Source organism: Dreissena polymorpha, chromosome 7 (genome assembly GCF_020536995.1).
Source record: "Dreissena polymorpha isolate Duluth1 chromosome 7, UMN_Dpol_1.0, whole genome shotgun sequence".
Classification (NCBI taxonomy): domain Eukaryota; kingdom Metazoa; phylum Mollusca; class Bivalvia; order Myida; family Dreissenidae; genus Dreissena; species Dreissena polymorpha.
Window position 1 is genome coordinate 94,782,795 of NC_068361.1, and position 19,550 is coordinate 94,802,344.

Here is a 19,550-nt window from a genome sequence, read left to right on the forward strand (position 1 = left end):
TTAATAATTTTGTCAGCTTGTTGTTTATACCATAGTTGTAAGAACAAACTTTACACTTGCAAAATGGTAGTTTATTGTATTCATACCTAAATGACATCTGAAAAGATGCATGTTAAACTTAAAACATACATAAGTAATCAATTAAAATATATAAATGTACATAATTAATTATATCTTACACATTAAAAATACAAATTACATATGGCGCGTGTGAGTTTGCGGAAATATACAAACGCAAAGAAATGGAGCATATATATATATATATATATTTATATATATATATATATATATATATATATATATATATATATATATATATATATATATATATATATATATAATCAATTTGTATATACAATTAAGCATGTTGCGGTGATGTTGTTTGTTTTGATAAATCGGTTATTTAATCTTAGAATTAAAAAGTCGTACATTCATAAGAGGATAAGGGAAGGTTTGATGGACTTTGTTTTCATTTGGAGGGCTGTTTATCTGTTACTGTTGTTTATCTGTTACTGACTACATTCGCTTTCCATACATCGCTAAATAGTTCTTGTTAAATCATGTCAGCACATTATTGCGTTAGGAAAAAAAAATGTATAAGATTATTGTATGCGTTCAAACACTAATAAAGTGCATGTCAATATTAGAAAACTTATGTTTATGAATCTAAACAAAAATAAAGCATGTAGTGTAAAGTTTTTCGATAACATTTATGAAAAACTTAAAAAAAGATCTATTGATCTGTTTTATTAATGACGTAAGTATTTCACTGTATGTTGGTTGCAATGCGTCGATCAAGGAAAATGATATACTTGGTCGTAACTGCTTTCATAATCAGAATGTGTAAACAATCAAATACTACGTATATACTTAATTTGGTATGAACCTATCTAAAATAATACCTGGTCGTGCTTAATTAACTATTCATGTTACATAATACAGAAATAAAATATTATGCAAATGCATAACAATAACACACGTTATAAAAACAAACATTCTTTAAACTTTTTTTTCATCGGATCTGTAGCACTAAACTCGAAAGAAAAGCGAAACTAAAAGTCAATGTCATATTGGCACAGTATGAATACAATTATATGACAGTTAAACAGTCTGTTTTGTAGGTTTGTAAGAAAAACTATATACAATTTATAAATTTCATTCAACGAAACATTGATTCATGAACTGTTAAGTCACACAGAAACACATTATAGAAAACGGTACATACTTTTATTAATTGTTAGTTTCATTATGTGCTTTACATTCAGTTGCTAACTAACTGCTTATCACATCACAATTTTTGAAAAAAGAACACCAACAAATAAGCTTCCAAACTAAACATCTTAACAAACAACAATAAGGCATTCAAAAGGATACCCCCTTTAGAAGTCATACAATATGAAAATACAGGTACAAGTTAAAATAAAACAAAAAACAATGATTTGCATAAAATATATCTGTTCATTAAAACTGTTATATATATAACATTTACATTTTATATGAATAACATGCACTGCCATATGCAATTAAAGAATGCACATTTTTAATATACTTTCATTTTCATCTGCTTTAAATGGATATTGTATGGTATAGTGAAAATAATGCTATATGCATTTCAAAGGGAGCACAACGACGGATTCGAAAATTAAAAGTAATGTCAAAATAGTATGGAGAAACACACTTACAGTTATATGCATCAGACGGACTTTGATTGTGACAATTTTTGTATGATCCAATCAAGCCCCAGTTTTTAAATGCCCCAAACAGGTTAAAATGTTTTTTTTTAATGTTGGGAGTGTTCGGCCCCTGCTTCTAAATGCCCGAAACAGGTAACAAAGTAGATGTTAGTATTGGTATTATTAGAATAAGTATATGGGGCATAATAAAACGCTGTTGTGCTATTAAAATGATGATTGTGTTGTTAAAACCATCTAATTCTACAGGACGTTGAATAAATACATATTACTGCAATAATATGTGTGCCTAGATACAGCGATAAAAGGACAAATAAACATTTACATGCTTATGAAATATGGAAATTTGTGTAAATAAAGGACTCCTAAACACATCAAAAGACGCACACACGTTATGAAGAAACAATAACAGGCAAACAATATCGACAGCGTTTAAAAAGTGTCAAAAAGGTAGTAAAACAACTGATCACTATCATTTTATGCCATTAACATGAATATTTCTTTTAAGAAAATGTGCATTTGCAATGAAAAATCAGTTCTCGTTTTAAATAATTATATTATCAGATAGTATGAAATCAGTACCAAACACAGTCACCTAACACTCACATTCTTCCACTACCAACACTATACAACTTCACTGTGAAATGTACAACAATATGAAGATATACAAAGCATGCGTTAAGTGTGGTCTTTCTTTACATACATAAATTGTATCACGTTATAGTACAAATAAGTACAACATACACCATAAACTAAGATTCAGACAATGAAACATGTGCACAGCCAATATCATGTACAATATACGTAAAAATTGACAAATGTGCCAGTAATAACGTGATTCGTCATATTATCACACACTATCTTTTGGCTAACAATTGTAACGAAGCTGTTGTTGTTAATTTTTACCATACTCTCTAGTCATTTGCAATCACACCGAATATGAATGACATGTGCAAACATTGCCTACATTGAAAACAAAATGTATCAATACAACGAGAGGCAAAAGCAAATCCGTATATTCATTGCAAATACGCCACCGTATTATTGAATACATACTTTTTCACGATATTCTTCAGTAGATTCATATTAATTCACTTCAATAGTTCGTTGTTGTAGGACGTAACACATAGTTCGGCAAAAACATTCACAATGGAATTGTGAATATATTAAAGCTATTCTATAGAGCTAAAATAGACATCGTTCATACAGACTCCTAGTGTTAGAACTCTCTTTTTCCAACTGGTCTAGATACAGTATTGTCAATTATGTATCGTGTTCACATAACGGCTCCTTTCCTTAATCCGCTTTATGTTCGCTGTCAGCCTGAAGACAAACACAATATATTTAACAAATAATATAATATATGTGTAACATGCGCACTCAATTAAACTTCTAATGCAGCGCTATCTAATATTAAGTTGTTTTTCAATGTATCAATTAATATATTTAAAAACAATCGATTTGTAGTACAAACACATGCAGCGAAACCATTTAATCAATTATACTAAGACAATTTTAATAAGCTTTGCTGCATGGGGAAAATTTTAGAAAACAAATACGCTTCATTTTTCAAATAGTTTGTCACTTTTAAACAATTCCGATCTTCGAGGCTGATCAATCGCAAATAATACAAAATACACGGAAGATCGTGTACATTTGCAACACATTATTTGAAATCCAGGATTAGTTATTATCGCTTGTGAACGTTTTATAAAAAAAAATGATAAAAATGTCCACATATTTATCTCGGAAAAATCTAAACCCTTCCTGTTTGTTTTATTTATTGTTAATACAGTTTAAGTATGTATGTATTGACACCTCTCTATTTTACATGCATTTCGTGTGAGCATGAAAGTACAGTTAAAGCACATTATTCTGTCCTTATGTCGGTTGGCTCCTAAACCGATAGTTCAACTGACATGTTGTGTTAAAATTCGTTATTACATTTCGCTTACATAGAAACTCGTTGTGTATTTTGAAATATGTTATTTTCATTAAATACAGAGGTAAAAGTATAGCGCTTTTCAAAAAATTAATTAATATAACATTTTATACCGCATTTGGTAGCTATGCCTACGATGGCATCGCCAAGTGTATTTTTCGGAACATTTGTTTCGACTTAACGAACCACTTGGATACATTTTAGAAAACCGCAAGGTTTGTTTAAATGCGTCATCAATAGGAACTAATTACATGTCTTGTAGAATATACAACAATACCTTCTTCCTGTGCAGGTCCTGCAATTTTGTTAAGCTGAGCCAGACTGAAACGTGAAAGGATGTCACATAAGTTAGCGTCTAAGACACCACATACAGAATAAATATTATGTCGTTTTTTATGTCCCTATATGTTTAGTCTTAAAAAAACGTTTAAATACGATTTTCTTCTATGCCATGCATTTGGACAATTCATTTTTTTAAACGATTTTCGCCGTTCACGGTCTGTTCGAAAATAACGATTGTCGACCACACATGTTACATACATTTTCAAATTAATTCTGACAAATATATAACTTTAAGAGTTTGACAATTGACAATATGCATGTAATATTTAATTAGATGGCATGTGTAAAACGAATGTTTTATCATACCCAAACAATATATACAATTGTTATACAGGTTTATGTTTATGTAGAACATAATTATGTTTGCAATTACTTTTGTAGAATTCTTAAATAAGTAGTAATGTATGGCGTTGTATAAACGTTTTATTTTTCGGTAATTGATCTTAATAATGACATTATTAAAAAAAGTATGATGTGTTAGAATACGGTGTTTAATATTTCAATAGTGATGCAATATATAATGGAATGATAGACACAACGAATATATATAACTGCACATAAAGTAACAGAAAATTCATACGTACACCAAGCGTCTAAACTCATCCTCCCTCTCAGCCTGCAATATCATATTACGGTTAAGAAACAAGTTTTCAAAATATAATAACGTAGTAGTTAAGTCAAACATTCTTTGTGGAAATAGCCCGTTTTAAGATCCTTATTACGTTTAGAAAAATATACATTAAACACAAACATAATGCGAACAATTAATGACACTTATGATGTATTTGTATTCATAAAACTATGACACCCCTTTAATAACGATTGACATTAAATAACACCACGAGCACCATCAGCGGCCTAAGTGCTTGTTTTTATGTTTAGTATTCACTAAAACTTCCTTAGTATTGTCACCATACCTATATGAATGTGTAACTTAACAGTACTGATTAAATTGTAATTGCATATATACTGGCTTGTAAAGGGACTGCTATAGCGAAAGAACGGTAAACCAACAAACACACGAATCAAAACAAAGCCCGTCGGGAATTTTTGTTCAACAACTAGGCAAAAGTAAAACACATGATGGAATTGACCATAAGGAGCAGGTGTATATTGCCCTTGCCAAGGTGAACATTCGATTTCAAATGACAAATATATTGCATTGACCTTAGCACTTTTTCAAAACGTTGTCCAGTTATGATAATTTTCAAATTCCTTGGAAGAATAAGATGAAATTTCGAATAAAACAACCAAAACCATAGATTCATGTATAATGTATCAGGTTAAGGTCAAATGTAAAAATGTACGGGAATAAACCCTAGAAGGTTTTACTAAGCGTAACTATTTTCAATTATGATATGTTGACATTCGTTTTGTGATTGAGAATTTTGGACACGTGATATCACGGGCATTACCTCTGGTCCCTATTTTGATGTCATTATTTCAGGTCAAATGATGAAAAATACTCTTAAAAATAAGTATGATTTTCACGTAGTAGTCAAGCCTTCTTAGACAATGTTGCATACACAGAAACCAGTTTCCTTGTTCAAGGTCATTAACATATTAAAAGGTAAAAGGTCAATCTCAAAGTAATCAGTTGAGTTTTTTTTTTTTTGCTTTCTTTACCTCATTTAAAATTTATCGACAGGCGTATTTTTGAGCCGATTGAACTCGTTTAGTCAATATATTTAATAACAATTTCTTTATTTATCAATTGTTCTACTTTTAAAGGTATAAGCGCGTATAAAAAAATATTTTTATTTGAGTAAAGATCGACTATTTTGCACAATAAAATTAAGTTATGAAAGTTGAATTATGATATACGTTGGCGAATTGCTCTCTCTGCCCTGCTATAAAAGATAATTACCGTCTCGGATTTTCACCTGATTATGCTTTACAACAATAATATAAGTTTCAAGTAATTCAACTTACCGCTTGTTTAATCTTACTCAGCCTGAAGGGAAAAAAGAAAAAGTAAAACTTTAACAGAATACACGAAAACACTTCAACAATTATTCTGATGTTCATCTGTAGATATTATCAGTTATTGTAAGCACCCGAAATGACTACGAAGCATAATACATTCATATTGAATTATAGCAGTTAATAATTTTACTTACATCGTAGTTTGGAACACCTCGTCTTGTTTTGACTGAAAATACGTACCGTACAAATATAAAATAATTTTCTACGCGTGCGTTTTAAATCGGAAAAAAAGACACTTAATCTTGTTCATTATGAAAACTATCAGTTACAACAAATTCAAATAAATTCAGCGCGCAATCCTATATACATAGGGCAGCAATGCGAAATGCCATTTTATAGTTTCTATTAAACAGGCCTCTTCTAAAAGAGTCATTATATCCAATGCAAGATATAAGGAAAGCATAATTCAAATTGAAACGTAACAGGAAGTAATTTATTCAATTCAGTTGTTTTTGCTATTTAGAATACTCATGCACCCTAGTAAACAATGTACCATCAACTAAATGCCTAACACAACATTAGCATAATTCGTACACATGGTTAAGGTATCAATTTGTTACTTAATTCTTCGTTGTTGTTTTTTCTCAACCGGATTGAATATTGATAAACGACGATTTCCTTCTTATTAGCTAGTTTAACCTCTTATGTTTTTGTTTAATGTTGTCGTGTATGTTGTTTCCTGTATTCTACAGACACTTGATCGTTTGCTCTTTATATAGGACTAGAGGATGCTAACAATAATTTCTCTCATGCTTGTTTTTTCTAGAGCGACATTATTCATATGTGCATCATGAGCAAATATAACTCTATGGAGACAATCTTATCAAAACAGAAAAGTGACGTCAACTTTTGATTACGATTTTAAAACGTTTTAAATTCGTTTTGCTGAAGAAAAAAAATGGATCCAATGAGGAATTGAACTAGGGTCTCTCGCGTGGTATCCAGACACTCTAATCGCGAGGCTAAAGTGCTCACCCGATTGCGTAACTGTTTGAATTCGATAGACCATATTTTACGAAACAGCTGACGAAATCCCTTGATTGCGTCATTCAGGTCATTGGGTACGCAGTCGTTAAACGAGTTTACGCGTGTGTGTGTGTTTACGATGGTTTATTATAATGTGAATAACAGAAGTGAGATATAAAACTGGAATGAAACTGGTGAGACTGCATTTTCGATTTCGTTAAAATGTCGAATGCACTCGAATAACGCGATTTTTTGTTGAACAATTGATGGATTAAATTTAAGAAACGTGTCAGTGAATTGTTCTTTAACTTTTCGAAGGACATCGATGTTGAAATAACAGGGTATTTTCTTTGATGAATAGTCGTTCCTTTGTCAGTCGATCAAAGAATGTCTATCCACAAAGAAATGCCTGCTTACATCAAGTGCTTTAACATGGAAAAGATGGATGGCGATGAAGAAATGTGTCCAGAATTTTTACTCATCATGGGAGCAAATCAAACTTTACGAAAATAAACATGGTTATTACACAACTTCGGTGAGTACAACAAGAACTAGTAGATTTTTTTCTTTTTTAAGGTCAGTAAGTAAAATGTGTGTACAAAGAAGAGTTGTTTATGGACTACAATTTACAACATCGGCGGGGATAAATGCTGAATCATGCTTCACGTAGGTGTACACATTTTGTAAATTTCAAAATGGCAGCCATTGTTGTTTTTGGTATTTTACAATGGTGGAACAAGAATTAAAGTTTAAACAAAAACGTCTGTGTTCTACTTGAGTGTGTAACATTTGGAACGCTGATTAAATTTAAATCGAGGCTTATAACGATATTTTGCCTCATTACTCATCTTTTGTGTGGTATTTTTAAGGACTATTTCGAGTTCCGTAAAGGGAAAGATCACAATTAATATTACTACGCAATGTTAGATTAAGGTTTTATTTAGATTTAATGTGTTTTTACTTTTATTTTATCAATTAAAGACTAAATAATTGACGACTAAGAAAATTGAAGGAAAAAATAGAATACTAGGTTTAGCGTTAAATAAAGAGAAGTTTATGTTGCTCGGCTCGAACACCGAAAGCGCTCGCCAGGTCTCGCGCTCCCGTCGTTCTAAGCCTCGCAACATAATCTTCTCTCTATTTAACGCTAACCTAGTATTATCAATATCTTATCTCTTATATCGAAATATCTACGTAATTGATGTGAAAAGACGGCCTGGAAAACATGATGGCTGATAATTGAACGCTTAACAAGAAATCTGAATGAAAATGTTCTGAATTATAAGTTTACGATCGTACCAAAAGACCAGCTCAAATGTCTGCTGGGGTTGATAAATGAACGCCAGCCACTGTCTCGTAGTCACCTTTTCCAAAAACGACCGAATACAACCCAAATCAACTATATTTGAACATATTGCATTAATATTTTCAAATTCAATATTAAGTGTTACATAAGTAGTTATATATTAAGTGTACTTATAGTATTTACTGATATTTATCCCAAGTACTTTTTTCTGAATTCAAGATTTACTATAATACACAGTGACATGACATGCATTTAAATTATATTTGAATTTAAATTGAAAATAAAGTATTCCCTCCTCATGCTTCCAAAAAAGATGATTCTCAAAAGATACTTTAAACTATTTACCCAATACTATTAGATATTTCATCATAAAATCAGATTTAAATAATGATATTTATTCAATGCATATTAATTGCATTTTTGCAATTTATATGTGTCATTTATTCAAATTAAAATCACATCAAATGTCATAGGCTGTCATATATTCGTTAAAAGCGTCACTTTAACGTATAACCGCACAGATTATGGGAAAACATTGAAGGTCCGAAATTATGTTGGTTTCAGTATACCCTATGTTTCATTTCTTTTCTTCTTTAACTCCAACTTACAAGCCAAATATATTGTTAAATTTATAAAACATACCTTTGACTCCATAATTTCTGCTTTCATGTCTTTTAACTGAGTCGAGCTGAAACGTGCCAAGAACGACATAACACAAGAGATACGATCCTTCATACCCACATACAAATATATGATTATATAAGTTTCTCATATCAAATATAATGATTTGGACAAGTTAAAAAAAAACATGTTAAATACGGTGTTGAACTGAAAATAAAAATTGCTACTTATGAAATAGTTTATGGTTATACATCCAAAAAACGTATGATTATTTTTAATATTGGGCGTTTATAGTCAGTTTGAAAATCAGAATTGTCGATTGTTATTGCTGTATATTTTACAGGCCACATCAGTAACTGGTCGTTTTTCACTGATCATGTATATGCTTCATAGTGAACGGTGTAGAACGTGTATTGTGTTAAAGGAGCGGGTCATTTGAGAAGGATTAAGCAAGACCGTTGTCTAAATAAACACCAGCTATTGTATTATCGTTTACGTAAAAAGCACATTGGGCTATATGGGCAGTAGTGGTTCTATTTGATAAATGAGTAAACATACACGAATTTGATTTATCCTTATATGGTAGAAACTTTACATGTATTACATGAAACATAAATAGTTGACCGAATATTTAAGCAAACTTCGTTTTAATTGCAAATAAAAGCAATACTCATAACTAAATAACATACGCGTGTACTTACATCGCATTTCGAAATTCCTCTTCATGTTTTGTCTGCAAATAAGTACAGTATTTTTCAGAAATATGTGTCAGTGAAAGCAGTACACAGATGAAAAATACCTCGTAAACTCATGGACCATAAAGATTAAAATACTATCGTTATTAAAAAAATAATATAAAACCATGCAAACAATTTTTATGAACTGATTGTTTTTCTTGATGGCACTTCACTCACCAAGAATATGAATTCAACGAAAAATTCCATATATTATTATCCGGTATACAACTTATTTTACGGCGAACTATATTGAATGAAGAAATATAGATAAACAAATCTTTTAAAAATGCAGCAGGAAGCTATTGAGCAGGATTCAGCAAGAAGAGAGGAAGCTATTGAATCCATTCACTTTTTTTGTATTTAGTAAATTTATAAATATAAGTAATATACCCTAAATTATTCGCATAAATGAACCACTATATTTTTTGTTTAAAAAAAACAGTCTTAAATCAATAAAGCATTTCATTATGCATGTTGGGAAAATTATGCACATATGTGCAATTCAATCATCATCCATAAGCTTTCTGAACCGGATAAGATATCGATTTTACCAGAATTAAAGTTAAATAATTGACATTCATTTGGACAAACTATTAATCTCCTTCCAACCATCAACATAAAGACACAAAAGAATTGTTACCTTGTAATGATTCCCGCACGTTTTAAAAACTAGAATCACAACAATATGGCTGTACGCAATCAATTTAATGCTGAAATGGTAATTACCATATACCATGTTTTGGATTGCTTTTATGTATCCGAACATTTTGCTAGCGAATTTGAAAGAATGCGGGCTGGGCAATCTTTTAGTCAGCATTTTTGTGCTTGTTCATCAGATCATACCATGCATGCATCACATTTATTTCAGTGTCATTACAGTTTACGGAGACACAATTATCTCTGTCACTTAAATAACTGGATCGCAAAAGACCAGCAATTCTGGGGAGCATACTTGTGCGTATTTTGTAAGCAATAAACATTCGCTGGGAACTCATACGGACTATATGCTCTCGGGCATACGACACACACATTACTGAGTAACAAGGATCGATGGTTACGTCGTTTAATTTTAATTCTCAATATCGTTTAAAACTGTTAAATGACGTTTTACTTAATTGATTGTGTTTAGAGTCACATCTTGATATTTGGTTATTTCAATAGAGCTTAGTACATTGTACTGCATCTTTCAGCGGTATATACGAGACATTCATTTTGGAATATACATCATTATCATAGTTCATATTAACGAAATTTTTACGACAAACCTTGAACCGGGAACGGTGATTGAACACGGACCACCTACGTGAGAGTCAATGTGCTAATAATGTGTGAGTATTTTGAAGTATTTGAGGTTCCGCAGCGCATTAGAATGCATTATGTGTGGACTCGGAGTTTGTTTCAGTATGCCTTCCTAATTAAATTTCTAGACTCATGAATGTTGGGACGAATTTTGAATAATAGCTGCAATTTCTAGCTATCTCTTTGTTACTGAAAGATTTTCAATTTTGGTGCGGTCTACTGTTGTTGGGGTAGCAGGATATCCCGGAGTCTCCGGTTTGTCCGGAATGGTGACCACCAATCAAACTCACTTGCTGCCGGGGAAGGACATTGAACCCGGGTCGCCTAGGTGAGGAGCTTATTTTGATGATAAACCCTGTGTAGGATATTGCATACCACTTAGGCTAGATAGAATATGGTAAATTTTAATTGGTTTAGGAAACATTTTCAGGGTAAGTCTTACTTTTAACGGACATATTCGACTGTGAGGCGATGATGATGATATTGATGATAAAGGTGATGATGCTCATAATGATGATGATAATGATGTTTTTGAAGTTTACTACGATGACCAAGAGGATGAAAACGACCAATCCAGTAGTGGTTTATGATCATTTGACAAAAACTATCCGATGATGGTGCTGGTGTTGATAACGGTAGTGGTTACGCTAATGACGACGGTGATGATTGTAAAGATGATGGAAGTGATGTAAGTGATGATATAAAGAAGATGATGATGTAAATACAAATCCTGAAATGATCGTGAATTGATGATGGTCGGACTAAGAATATCCCATGAAGAGATAACGATAATGGCTATGCTGGTTAGTATGGTGTTTATAATTGTTATGCTAAAACGATAACATATATGCAATTTTTAAGTAAAACGATCACACAACTTACCAGACGATTGAGTCTGAAATAATAAAAAGGAAATATTTATAGTTTGACTATTGATAACACACGTTATATTATTCAAATGCACTTGGTAATTTAAAATTAATTTTAATGTTATTCAATAAAACCGATGAACTATTTATATAAAACACAATTATAAGGAAAAAAACAACACACAACAACATCGTTAAAAGAGTTTTAAAGGAACCTCTTCACAGATAGACGAACCGACAAAGTTCCAACTTTTTTAGATTTTGTCTTAAACAGTACGAAATCCCTTAAAGCCGAAAGGTTGATGCTATTTCCTTATTATTCAAATGACAGTTATTTGAATCCGGTGTATTTCTCATTTTTTCAATTATTAACGTGGTCTTACGCCCCTAATGTTAATTTATTAATGAAAAGCATGTAATGCCAAATTTCAAAATTGCCCGGCCTTTCAACAAGTCCCCTTTAAACATTAAACTGAGTTTCTGTTGTATGGTAAAAATCATGTAAATAAAAATGTGTACACGGATAGTTGCCACTTTTTTACAGATGCATGCATACGACACATCGATTGTGTGCTGCGTTTTTTTTGTATACGTGTCACTTAAGGCCTAGTGATAAAAATAAATGTGTTATCACGAAAGTTTATTGCACATTAGAATCGTCGCATAGTTAAATCCTTATTTTCGTTCATATTACATTAACCTTTTATATGTGTCATCTATGTCGTGTTTTTTAGGAAGACGCAAATGGAATTTTAAAAGTGCATTCGTACACTATTCATATTTCATTACATTAATATTCAGTTTTTAACTAAATTCCCCTTACCTGTTTTTTATTGTCTTTATCATCGTTTCGGTTCGTTCAGATTGGGTTTTATTTTCAGACTCAATGTATTTTTCGAATGAATTTCTTTGTAACACGTGAAGAGGTAAATTATGCAAAACATATATTCTTGTTTCAAGGTCACATATCTGTTGAAGAATTGTATTCATTGCCTTCTTTGTACGTAAATGGATTTGTTTGTCCCAAAAATCCTCTTCGCTTGTTTTTAAGTATTCCTCTAGGCGAAAGTTGGTACATGTATTGCTAAATGAAAATACCACTTTCCATAGCGATTGCAACGTGTTAGCCATTTGTGTTATCCGACGTACCCATCTAGGATCTTCGGTATAGCTATAAGTCTTCTCAACGATCGTGTCCACATCACCATACACCTTGCATACAAGAGTTCTGACCCTCTTTTGCATGACAGGGTAATAATATTCAAGCATAAACCTATCTCTTATCTCAATAATTGTTGACTTTACAGCATCTGTTCTAGCACTGTTTGAGCGTTTTTCGTCGTTATCAAATCCTGAAAATTATCAACATATATGTTTAATTATTAAATAATTATAAATGCATTTATCGAATGACCAGATCACGTTTAAAAAAAATCACAATCACCTAATATAATTAAAGGAAATGTGACATCGAAAATGGTCTAATGTGGACACCTCTGTATAAGATTAACAAAGGCAATTTTAGCACATGATATAATATGCAAGTTATCTTGGTATTATACCAACCTATTTAGTATGTTTGTTTATACCGTGTGTCGGCTCACCTATTACGTATACATCGATATATTGTAAAGAAAGAAAACACAATGGCGCAAACGGTATTGTTTAGTGTGTAACTCAAACGACATTGTAGATGAATATCACTATATTTGTGTTTGTACAAGTTAATCAGATAAACGAAAACAATAATTCAAGTAAAGACGTCCTGCGGTATATACAAGCGCAGTTCGTGTAAATTCAAATGATAAAATGGAACTCTCTTAAAACGTAATTCAATTTTAAATATGAATATAGTAGCGCAGTTTGTTCGACTTATAATAAATGGTGTAATTTGAAGTATATTTAGGCAAAAAGAAACGCATTTACTAAACCAGTCTTACCAAATTATGTGACTAGACTAACAGTACACGATCTAGATGGCATATATATTTTCTTACACAGCTGGACATTTAATGGTTGACTGGGAAACATAGTTCTCGTGAGTCTAAATGCGGGCTAGAGATATTAAATGGGACCTAACATTAATTTTAATTGAGTAGATGGGCGTCCACATGCATAATTTCCTTGCATATAGCCATTTGAATACGCATTAATATTTCGTTATAATAATGATCATATGTCGGTCAAAATAGCAATAAACAAGAAATAAACCATATTTGCTAGTCACGCCTCTGAACAGCGTGGTAGTGTAACGGGAACGTCCCGATATACTTATTATCTTATTATGTATCTTATTATCGTGTCGTGTGTCGTGGTTTAAAATTAGGATAATATGAGCGATATTTGAATTATAAAATATCGTGTATCGCTTCGTGTGTCGCGCAAAATATCGTGTGTCGCTTCGTGTTTCGTGTGTCGCCCTTTGAACGCGAGACACGATACTTTGCGCGATACTCAAAGCGACACACGATAATTTGCGCGATACACGAAGCGGCACACGATATTTTGCGCGATACACGGAGCAAAATATCGTTTGTCGCTTCCTGTTTCGCGCAAAATATCATGTATCGCTTCGTGTGTCGCCCTTGATGAAAGAATTTCGAGATTATAGATGGCACTATCCGAATTCCGTAGGTCACTGTAGGCTTAGTTTGATTAACATAGTTTCACACATTGCTATTGCACACGCTCGATTTTTTGTTTTGCGGTTAACATAGACATGTAAACTACTGAAATGTGTTAAATAATACACGTTTAAGATATAAACTGTTTTTGTGTGCAATTAAACCTAATTTGCTCAGCATTTCTTTAATACCAAAATGCTTTTATTCTACATGCTTTAAACAGTTAATAAATAATATTGTGCACATTTTTCCATTTGTCTTGTATGACTTCTGTTTATTATAATTTAAACATAACTTCGAAATATACTTTTTATCAATATTTCCAGCAATGTAAAGCGGCATAACACATAGAATGCATTTAAGTGCTTAAGTGCTACACAAAATACAAAACTGGATACAGAAGCAATTGGAGAATGAATGAAAGCAATCTTATCCTAACTTCTTTGTCGCGAAATCGATGATTCGATTGAACGTTACTGTTGATTAGGCATCGCATGCTTTAATACTTGTTACGCCTGCTGAAGTATTCGTTTGGCCGAAATTATAAAATAGAGGAAACGGCGTTTATCCTGTAGACTTGACCAGAAGGTGATTTTATTATCTAAAACTAATCGTTGTGAATTTAAATAACCGTTGCTGGTTTCCAGAGTGTTCGTGCCTGGAGCCTTACATGTCCGTCAATCTTTTGGAAGTGTTTTTGAGATTTTGTCTTTGTTGCAATTTTGTTAAGCTCTCGAAGTTTTAAATGCCTACTTAATAAACTGAAGGCCAATCGCACGGGTGAAATCAATTCATAGTATAGTGTACACAAGTTTTTGTTCTTTTTCACACCTGAGAATTAGTATAATATTAAACATGCATTTAACAATATTAAATCTATAGACAAATCCAAGAGAGTGAAACATGGATCAAGATTTTGTACCACTGTAGCCCACTTTTATGTTATAATCGCTTATACAAAATATGAAACGCACTGTAGTGAAGTTTCAGTAAGAGTCAGGTTTAAAACCAAAGAGCGCTCATAGGGTAAAACGTCATTAAAATCAAAGTGGAGTTTAACAGCACTGTCTCTATAACTATCTTATTAGTGAGTTCAATCTTGCTCGCTGTTTTTTTTTTCTCAAAAATATGTCATAGATCATTCTTGTGTGTAATATAATGTGTTGCGGTGATATGAATTGTTTTGTAAATCGAATTTCCTTCACGAAATTAAATTCGTAGTGTAATAGGAGTCTAATATTACGACGACATATTAATTTATTGGCGATTGCATATAAAAAATATTTGCTGTAGTTTAAGCACGTCTAAAAATGGAGCTGTTTGTGTTATTTATAGAAAGTTATCTCTATAGCACCGATAGGGTGCTAAACAGATAGCACCGATAGGGTGCTAAACAGTGAATTATTGTGTTTTGCAATTTGATTCCATTTTGTGGATGGTTTAAACTGGCAGGATGTACGTTTTAAGATATTGATCTGTCGAGTGTTGGGGATGAAAATGCATTAATGCACACCACTCCTAGAATTCATCAGTGAATATACCGTGCACTGCGGTTAGTGGAAGTTATGAACAAGTCTAGAATTCATGTTGATGACAATTCCAATTCAATACTCTTAACAATTCACATGCTGCTCCTCATTAAAGCATTAATAAAGTACCGGTGTATGCTTGTTTGCCATGCCGGCCTCAATTTTTATAACAAGTAGTTCTTGATGAATAGGTATCTTTGCATATGTTTAGACTGTAGTTGTTGTTTGTTTTGTTACGATATCGTTCATTCTTGAAATTTTCTATGGTATAACTTATGTTCAAATTTAAACTCAGACTTCACACTTCAACGCACAAATAAGAAAACGTGGATTATTGTACATATACGACCTATTTTACCAGGACTGCGCTCAGTGTGTAGAACTGTATTTTTCTCAAAACTTAAATCTGTGATGAGCATGGTTAGGTAAGTATTCAATAATCAATTTGTATGATGTAGCCTTATAAACAACTCACATTTAGATATTTTAAATATATTTATGCGCACGGATTTATGTGTGTGTGTTTTTAAATATTTAGAACTATATCATAATTTCACCATGTTCATGAATGTTTATGCGTGTATACACACTGTCGACAAAAAATAAAACAATCTGGAAAATACTTAATTTATGCATAAAAGCCGATATAATTTATCACGACAATTAATACATCGATGAACTGCAAGGCGAAATTTAATTTGTTTACTGAATATCGTTTAGGGCTATCGTGGTTACACATTAAAATCCAGAGGGCGAGAATGCGAGAACGCGAGAGTACGATGGCGAGAGTGCGATAATACGATGACGAGAGTGCGATAATACGATGACGAGAATGCGAGGGTGTGAATATACGATGATGATAGCGCAATAATACGATGTCGAGAGTGCGAGAATACGATGACGTGAGTGCGAGAATACGATGACGAGAGTGCGACAATACGATGGCGACAGTACGATATGACTATCGGTTGTCGCCATCGTACTATCGAATTGTCGCCATCGTACTATCGCGTTGTCGCAGGTGTCGTCATCATTTTCTTGCCCTCTGGATTTTAATGTGTAACCACGATGGCCATAACGGTATTCCGTATTTTTTTTAAATACTTAACAGTCGTGTGACATGCCCTCGTTTAATAGTGTGTTTGCCTAAGAATTAAATTACAATTTAGACACATTCTTTATAATACTATTCATTTTCAATCCGTATAGCAGTGGATGAAACATGGTAACAAGAAAAGGTAAAAAAATATAGTTTAATTTTTATTTTTGCCCTGAAATCATTTACGAGAAATTTAATTTTGTTTTTGTATTGATTGTGAGTGTTTAAGTACTTGTATGTTGCTGTACTATTCCCAGATATAGTTAGGAGTATTTTAAACGATAATGTTGCACCCATAATAATTGCAGAAAAATCCAAAACATAATTCTATGTCGCGTACCTTGTACAAATTATGTTATAACTAGTGGACATAAGACAAGTATACTGGCATGTGAAAAGTTACTACAAAGCCTGAAATATGCAAACGAATACAAACTATACTTGAATATCAGGTTGCAGAGTTAATACAAATTTCATTAACAAAAACACGCATTTTTCAGTACGAACTTTATACATTTTTCGGCATTGCTGACTTCTTTTTCTGTTAAAGTTGCGGTTTATAGTCTGCTTCGATATACATCTTCAGCCGACTTCGACATTAACCCCCATAACACTGGGATTTACATATGGCGCATCAGGCAGCCACGGCAGATGGACTTATTTCCCTCACATGTACCCATTTATACACCTGGGTGGAGAGGAGCAAGCGTGGGATTAATTTTTTTGCTTATAAAAAACCAGTGCCCCGAATGGGATTTCGAACTAGGGACCTGTCGATCCCTAGACCAGCATCCCACCACTAGACCACTGTCCTCAGTTTCTGCTAGCATACGTATATGTAACCATTATAGTAAACCGTTTGAACGCATAACACTTTAAACAGATTTCGTTGCAATACAAAAAGAAATAACCAAACTCGATAATAGTATCAGGGGATAATTAGTGTTACCGCGCATAGTCTTGTATTCAAGACAAATACACAATACAGGGGGACACATCAAACGAATTGCGACAAATAAAGATAGATTATAACTTGGGTAATACGTAAAGAATGTAAAGCATCTTGGGTCCAACCTGTTTAAAGGGTTGTTGACCATCGACCTTACCTATGACTATTAAACGGCTGTTAGTATTATGCAAGTTTTCTGAATGCGTGATAAAGTAGGAGCACGCAATTAAAAATTAACAGTTATTCTAAAGAACCGTTCCCAAATCTATAGGTAGGTTCCGTCCATAATTATTGCCGACTATTTACCTTAGTTAGACTCTGTTCGTACGTATTGCAGGACTATTTATCTTGTTAAGCTTCCGTCCATAAGTATTGCAGACTGTAAAGTTTAGTAAGTCCCCTTCTGTATTTATTGCATACTAATAAACTTGTAACGTAACAACATATGCATATTTTTTAGCTTATTACATGCATATTATGTTATATAGCAATTTAATTACAGATAATATTTATAATACAGATAATATTAATGATATGATAGAAATTACAAGTACAAACTGGTCCAGAATGTTTGAAGGTTTATTGTTAGCAAGTAGAAACACGAAATATCCGTGCATGAGAAATCAAATCTGGAGACTGAATATTTAACAAGCCATTCAAGTGATATTATCTTATATAACTATTGAAATAGGCCGACTTTATTAACATTAATCGAATAAACTTGCATCATATTGTTTGCCTGGTTGCATTGATCATACAAAATGTGCGATGGGAAACATGATTTTTTTGAATTATAAGAGTACATTACAAATTCATATCACATCTAGAATGATTGTTCGATAAGTGTGTGTAAATACCTGAATAATTTTGTTTATCCAGGGTGTCAGTAATTCAATACATTTAGAACTCAACCAATCGACAACAAGCACGTGAAGAAATGGGCACTGATGACCAATCGAAATTATAAGGGAATTTTATGTAAATTAACTGTAGACAAATGTAGATGTTTGGTCAGAATAAGATATTCTGCGGGTAGATTTGAAAGAACTTTGACTTGACACTAAGAATTGTAATTAAAGAATATTTGAATAGAAAATAAAATAAATAGTTAGAAAGAAACAATCAGAGATGTTGGTTTTATCATTCAGAGACTTGTGTGTTCCTATAAGACATATAGGTGCATTGACAATCCGTTACGTCACAACTTAGTAACGTTCCGTCCTATTATTATTGCAGACAATTAACCTAAGTAAGGCTCTGTAATTAACTATTGTTAACTATTACCTAGTAAGGCTCCTTAAATAATAATTTAGGACTTAAACCTTAGTTAGGCTCCGCCCAAACTTAGCGCAGACTATTCACCCTTAGTTAGGCTCCCCACAATAATTATTGAGGACTTTAAATTTTTGTTTTGCTCCGTCCATACTATTGCAGACTAGTATTGATTTCATTCTGTGTAGGTTGGGATGTTACGGCTTATCCATTGAACATATTTGTTTTCAATAGTGAAGCTTCCAGGGTTGTCAATATAAACGTTTGATTATACTCTGGCAGCTATTGAGCCCAGATAAGTCAAAAATATATATGATA

General features: G+C 32.5%; 2 protein-coding genes across 6 annotated transcripts in view; one reads left to right on the forward strand and one right to left on the reverse strand.

Moving 5' to 3' along the window:
• LOC127839008 (zinc phosphodiesterase ELAC protein 2-like) overlaps positions 1-19,550 on the forward strand; it is a 264,142-nt gene that overhangs the window by 60,607 nt on the left and 183,985 nt on the right. The window lies entirely within an intron of this gene.
• Positions 472-19,550, reverse strand: part of LOC127839010 (transient receptor potential cation channel subfamily M member 1-like) — a 313,774-nt gene continuing 294,695 nt past the window's right edge. Inside the window, exons 12-20 of the mRNA XM_052367158.1 lie at positions 12,583-13,111; positions 11,773-11,785; positions 9,556-9,587; positions 8,876-8,921; positions 6,096-6,127; positions 5,908-5,929; positions 4,560-4,591; positions 3,911-3,954; positions 472-3,014 (exon numbers count right to left, since the gene is read on the reverse strand). Of these exons, the coding sequence (XP_052223118.1) occupies positions 3,010-3,014; positions 3,911-3,954; positions 4,560-4,591; positions 5,908-5,929; positions 6,096-6,127; positions 8,876-8,921; positions 9,556-9,587; positions 11,773-11,785; positions 12,583-13,111 (755 nt within the window). The 3' untranslated portion in view covers positions 472-3,009. The remainder of the gene's footprint in view (positions 3,015-3,910; positions 3,955-4,559; positions 4,592-5,907; positions 5,930-6,095; positions 6,128-8,875; positions 8,922-9,555; positions 9,588-11,772; positions 11,786-12,582; positions 13,112-19,550) is intronic.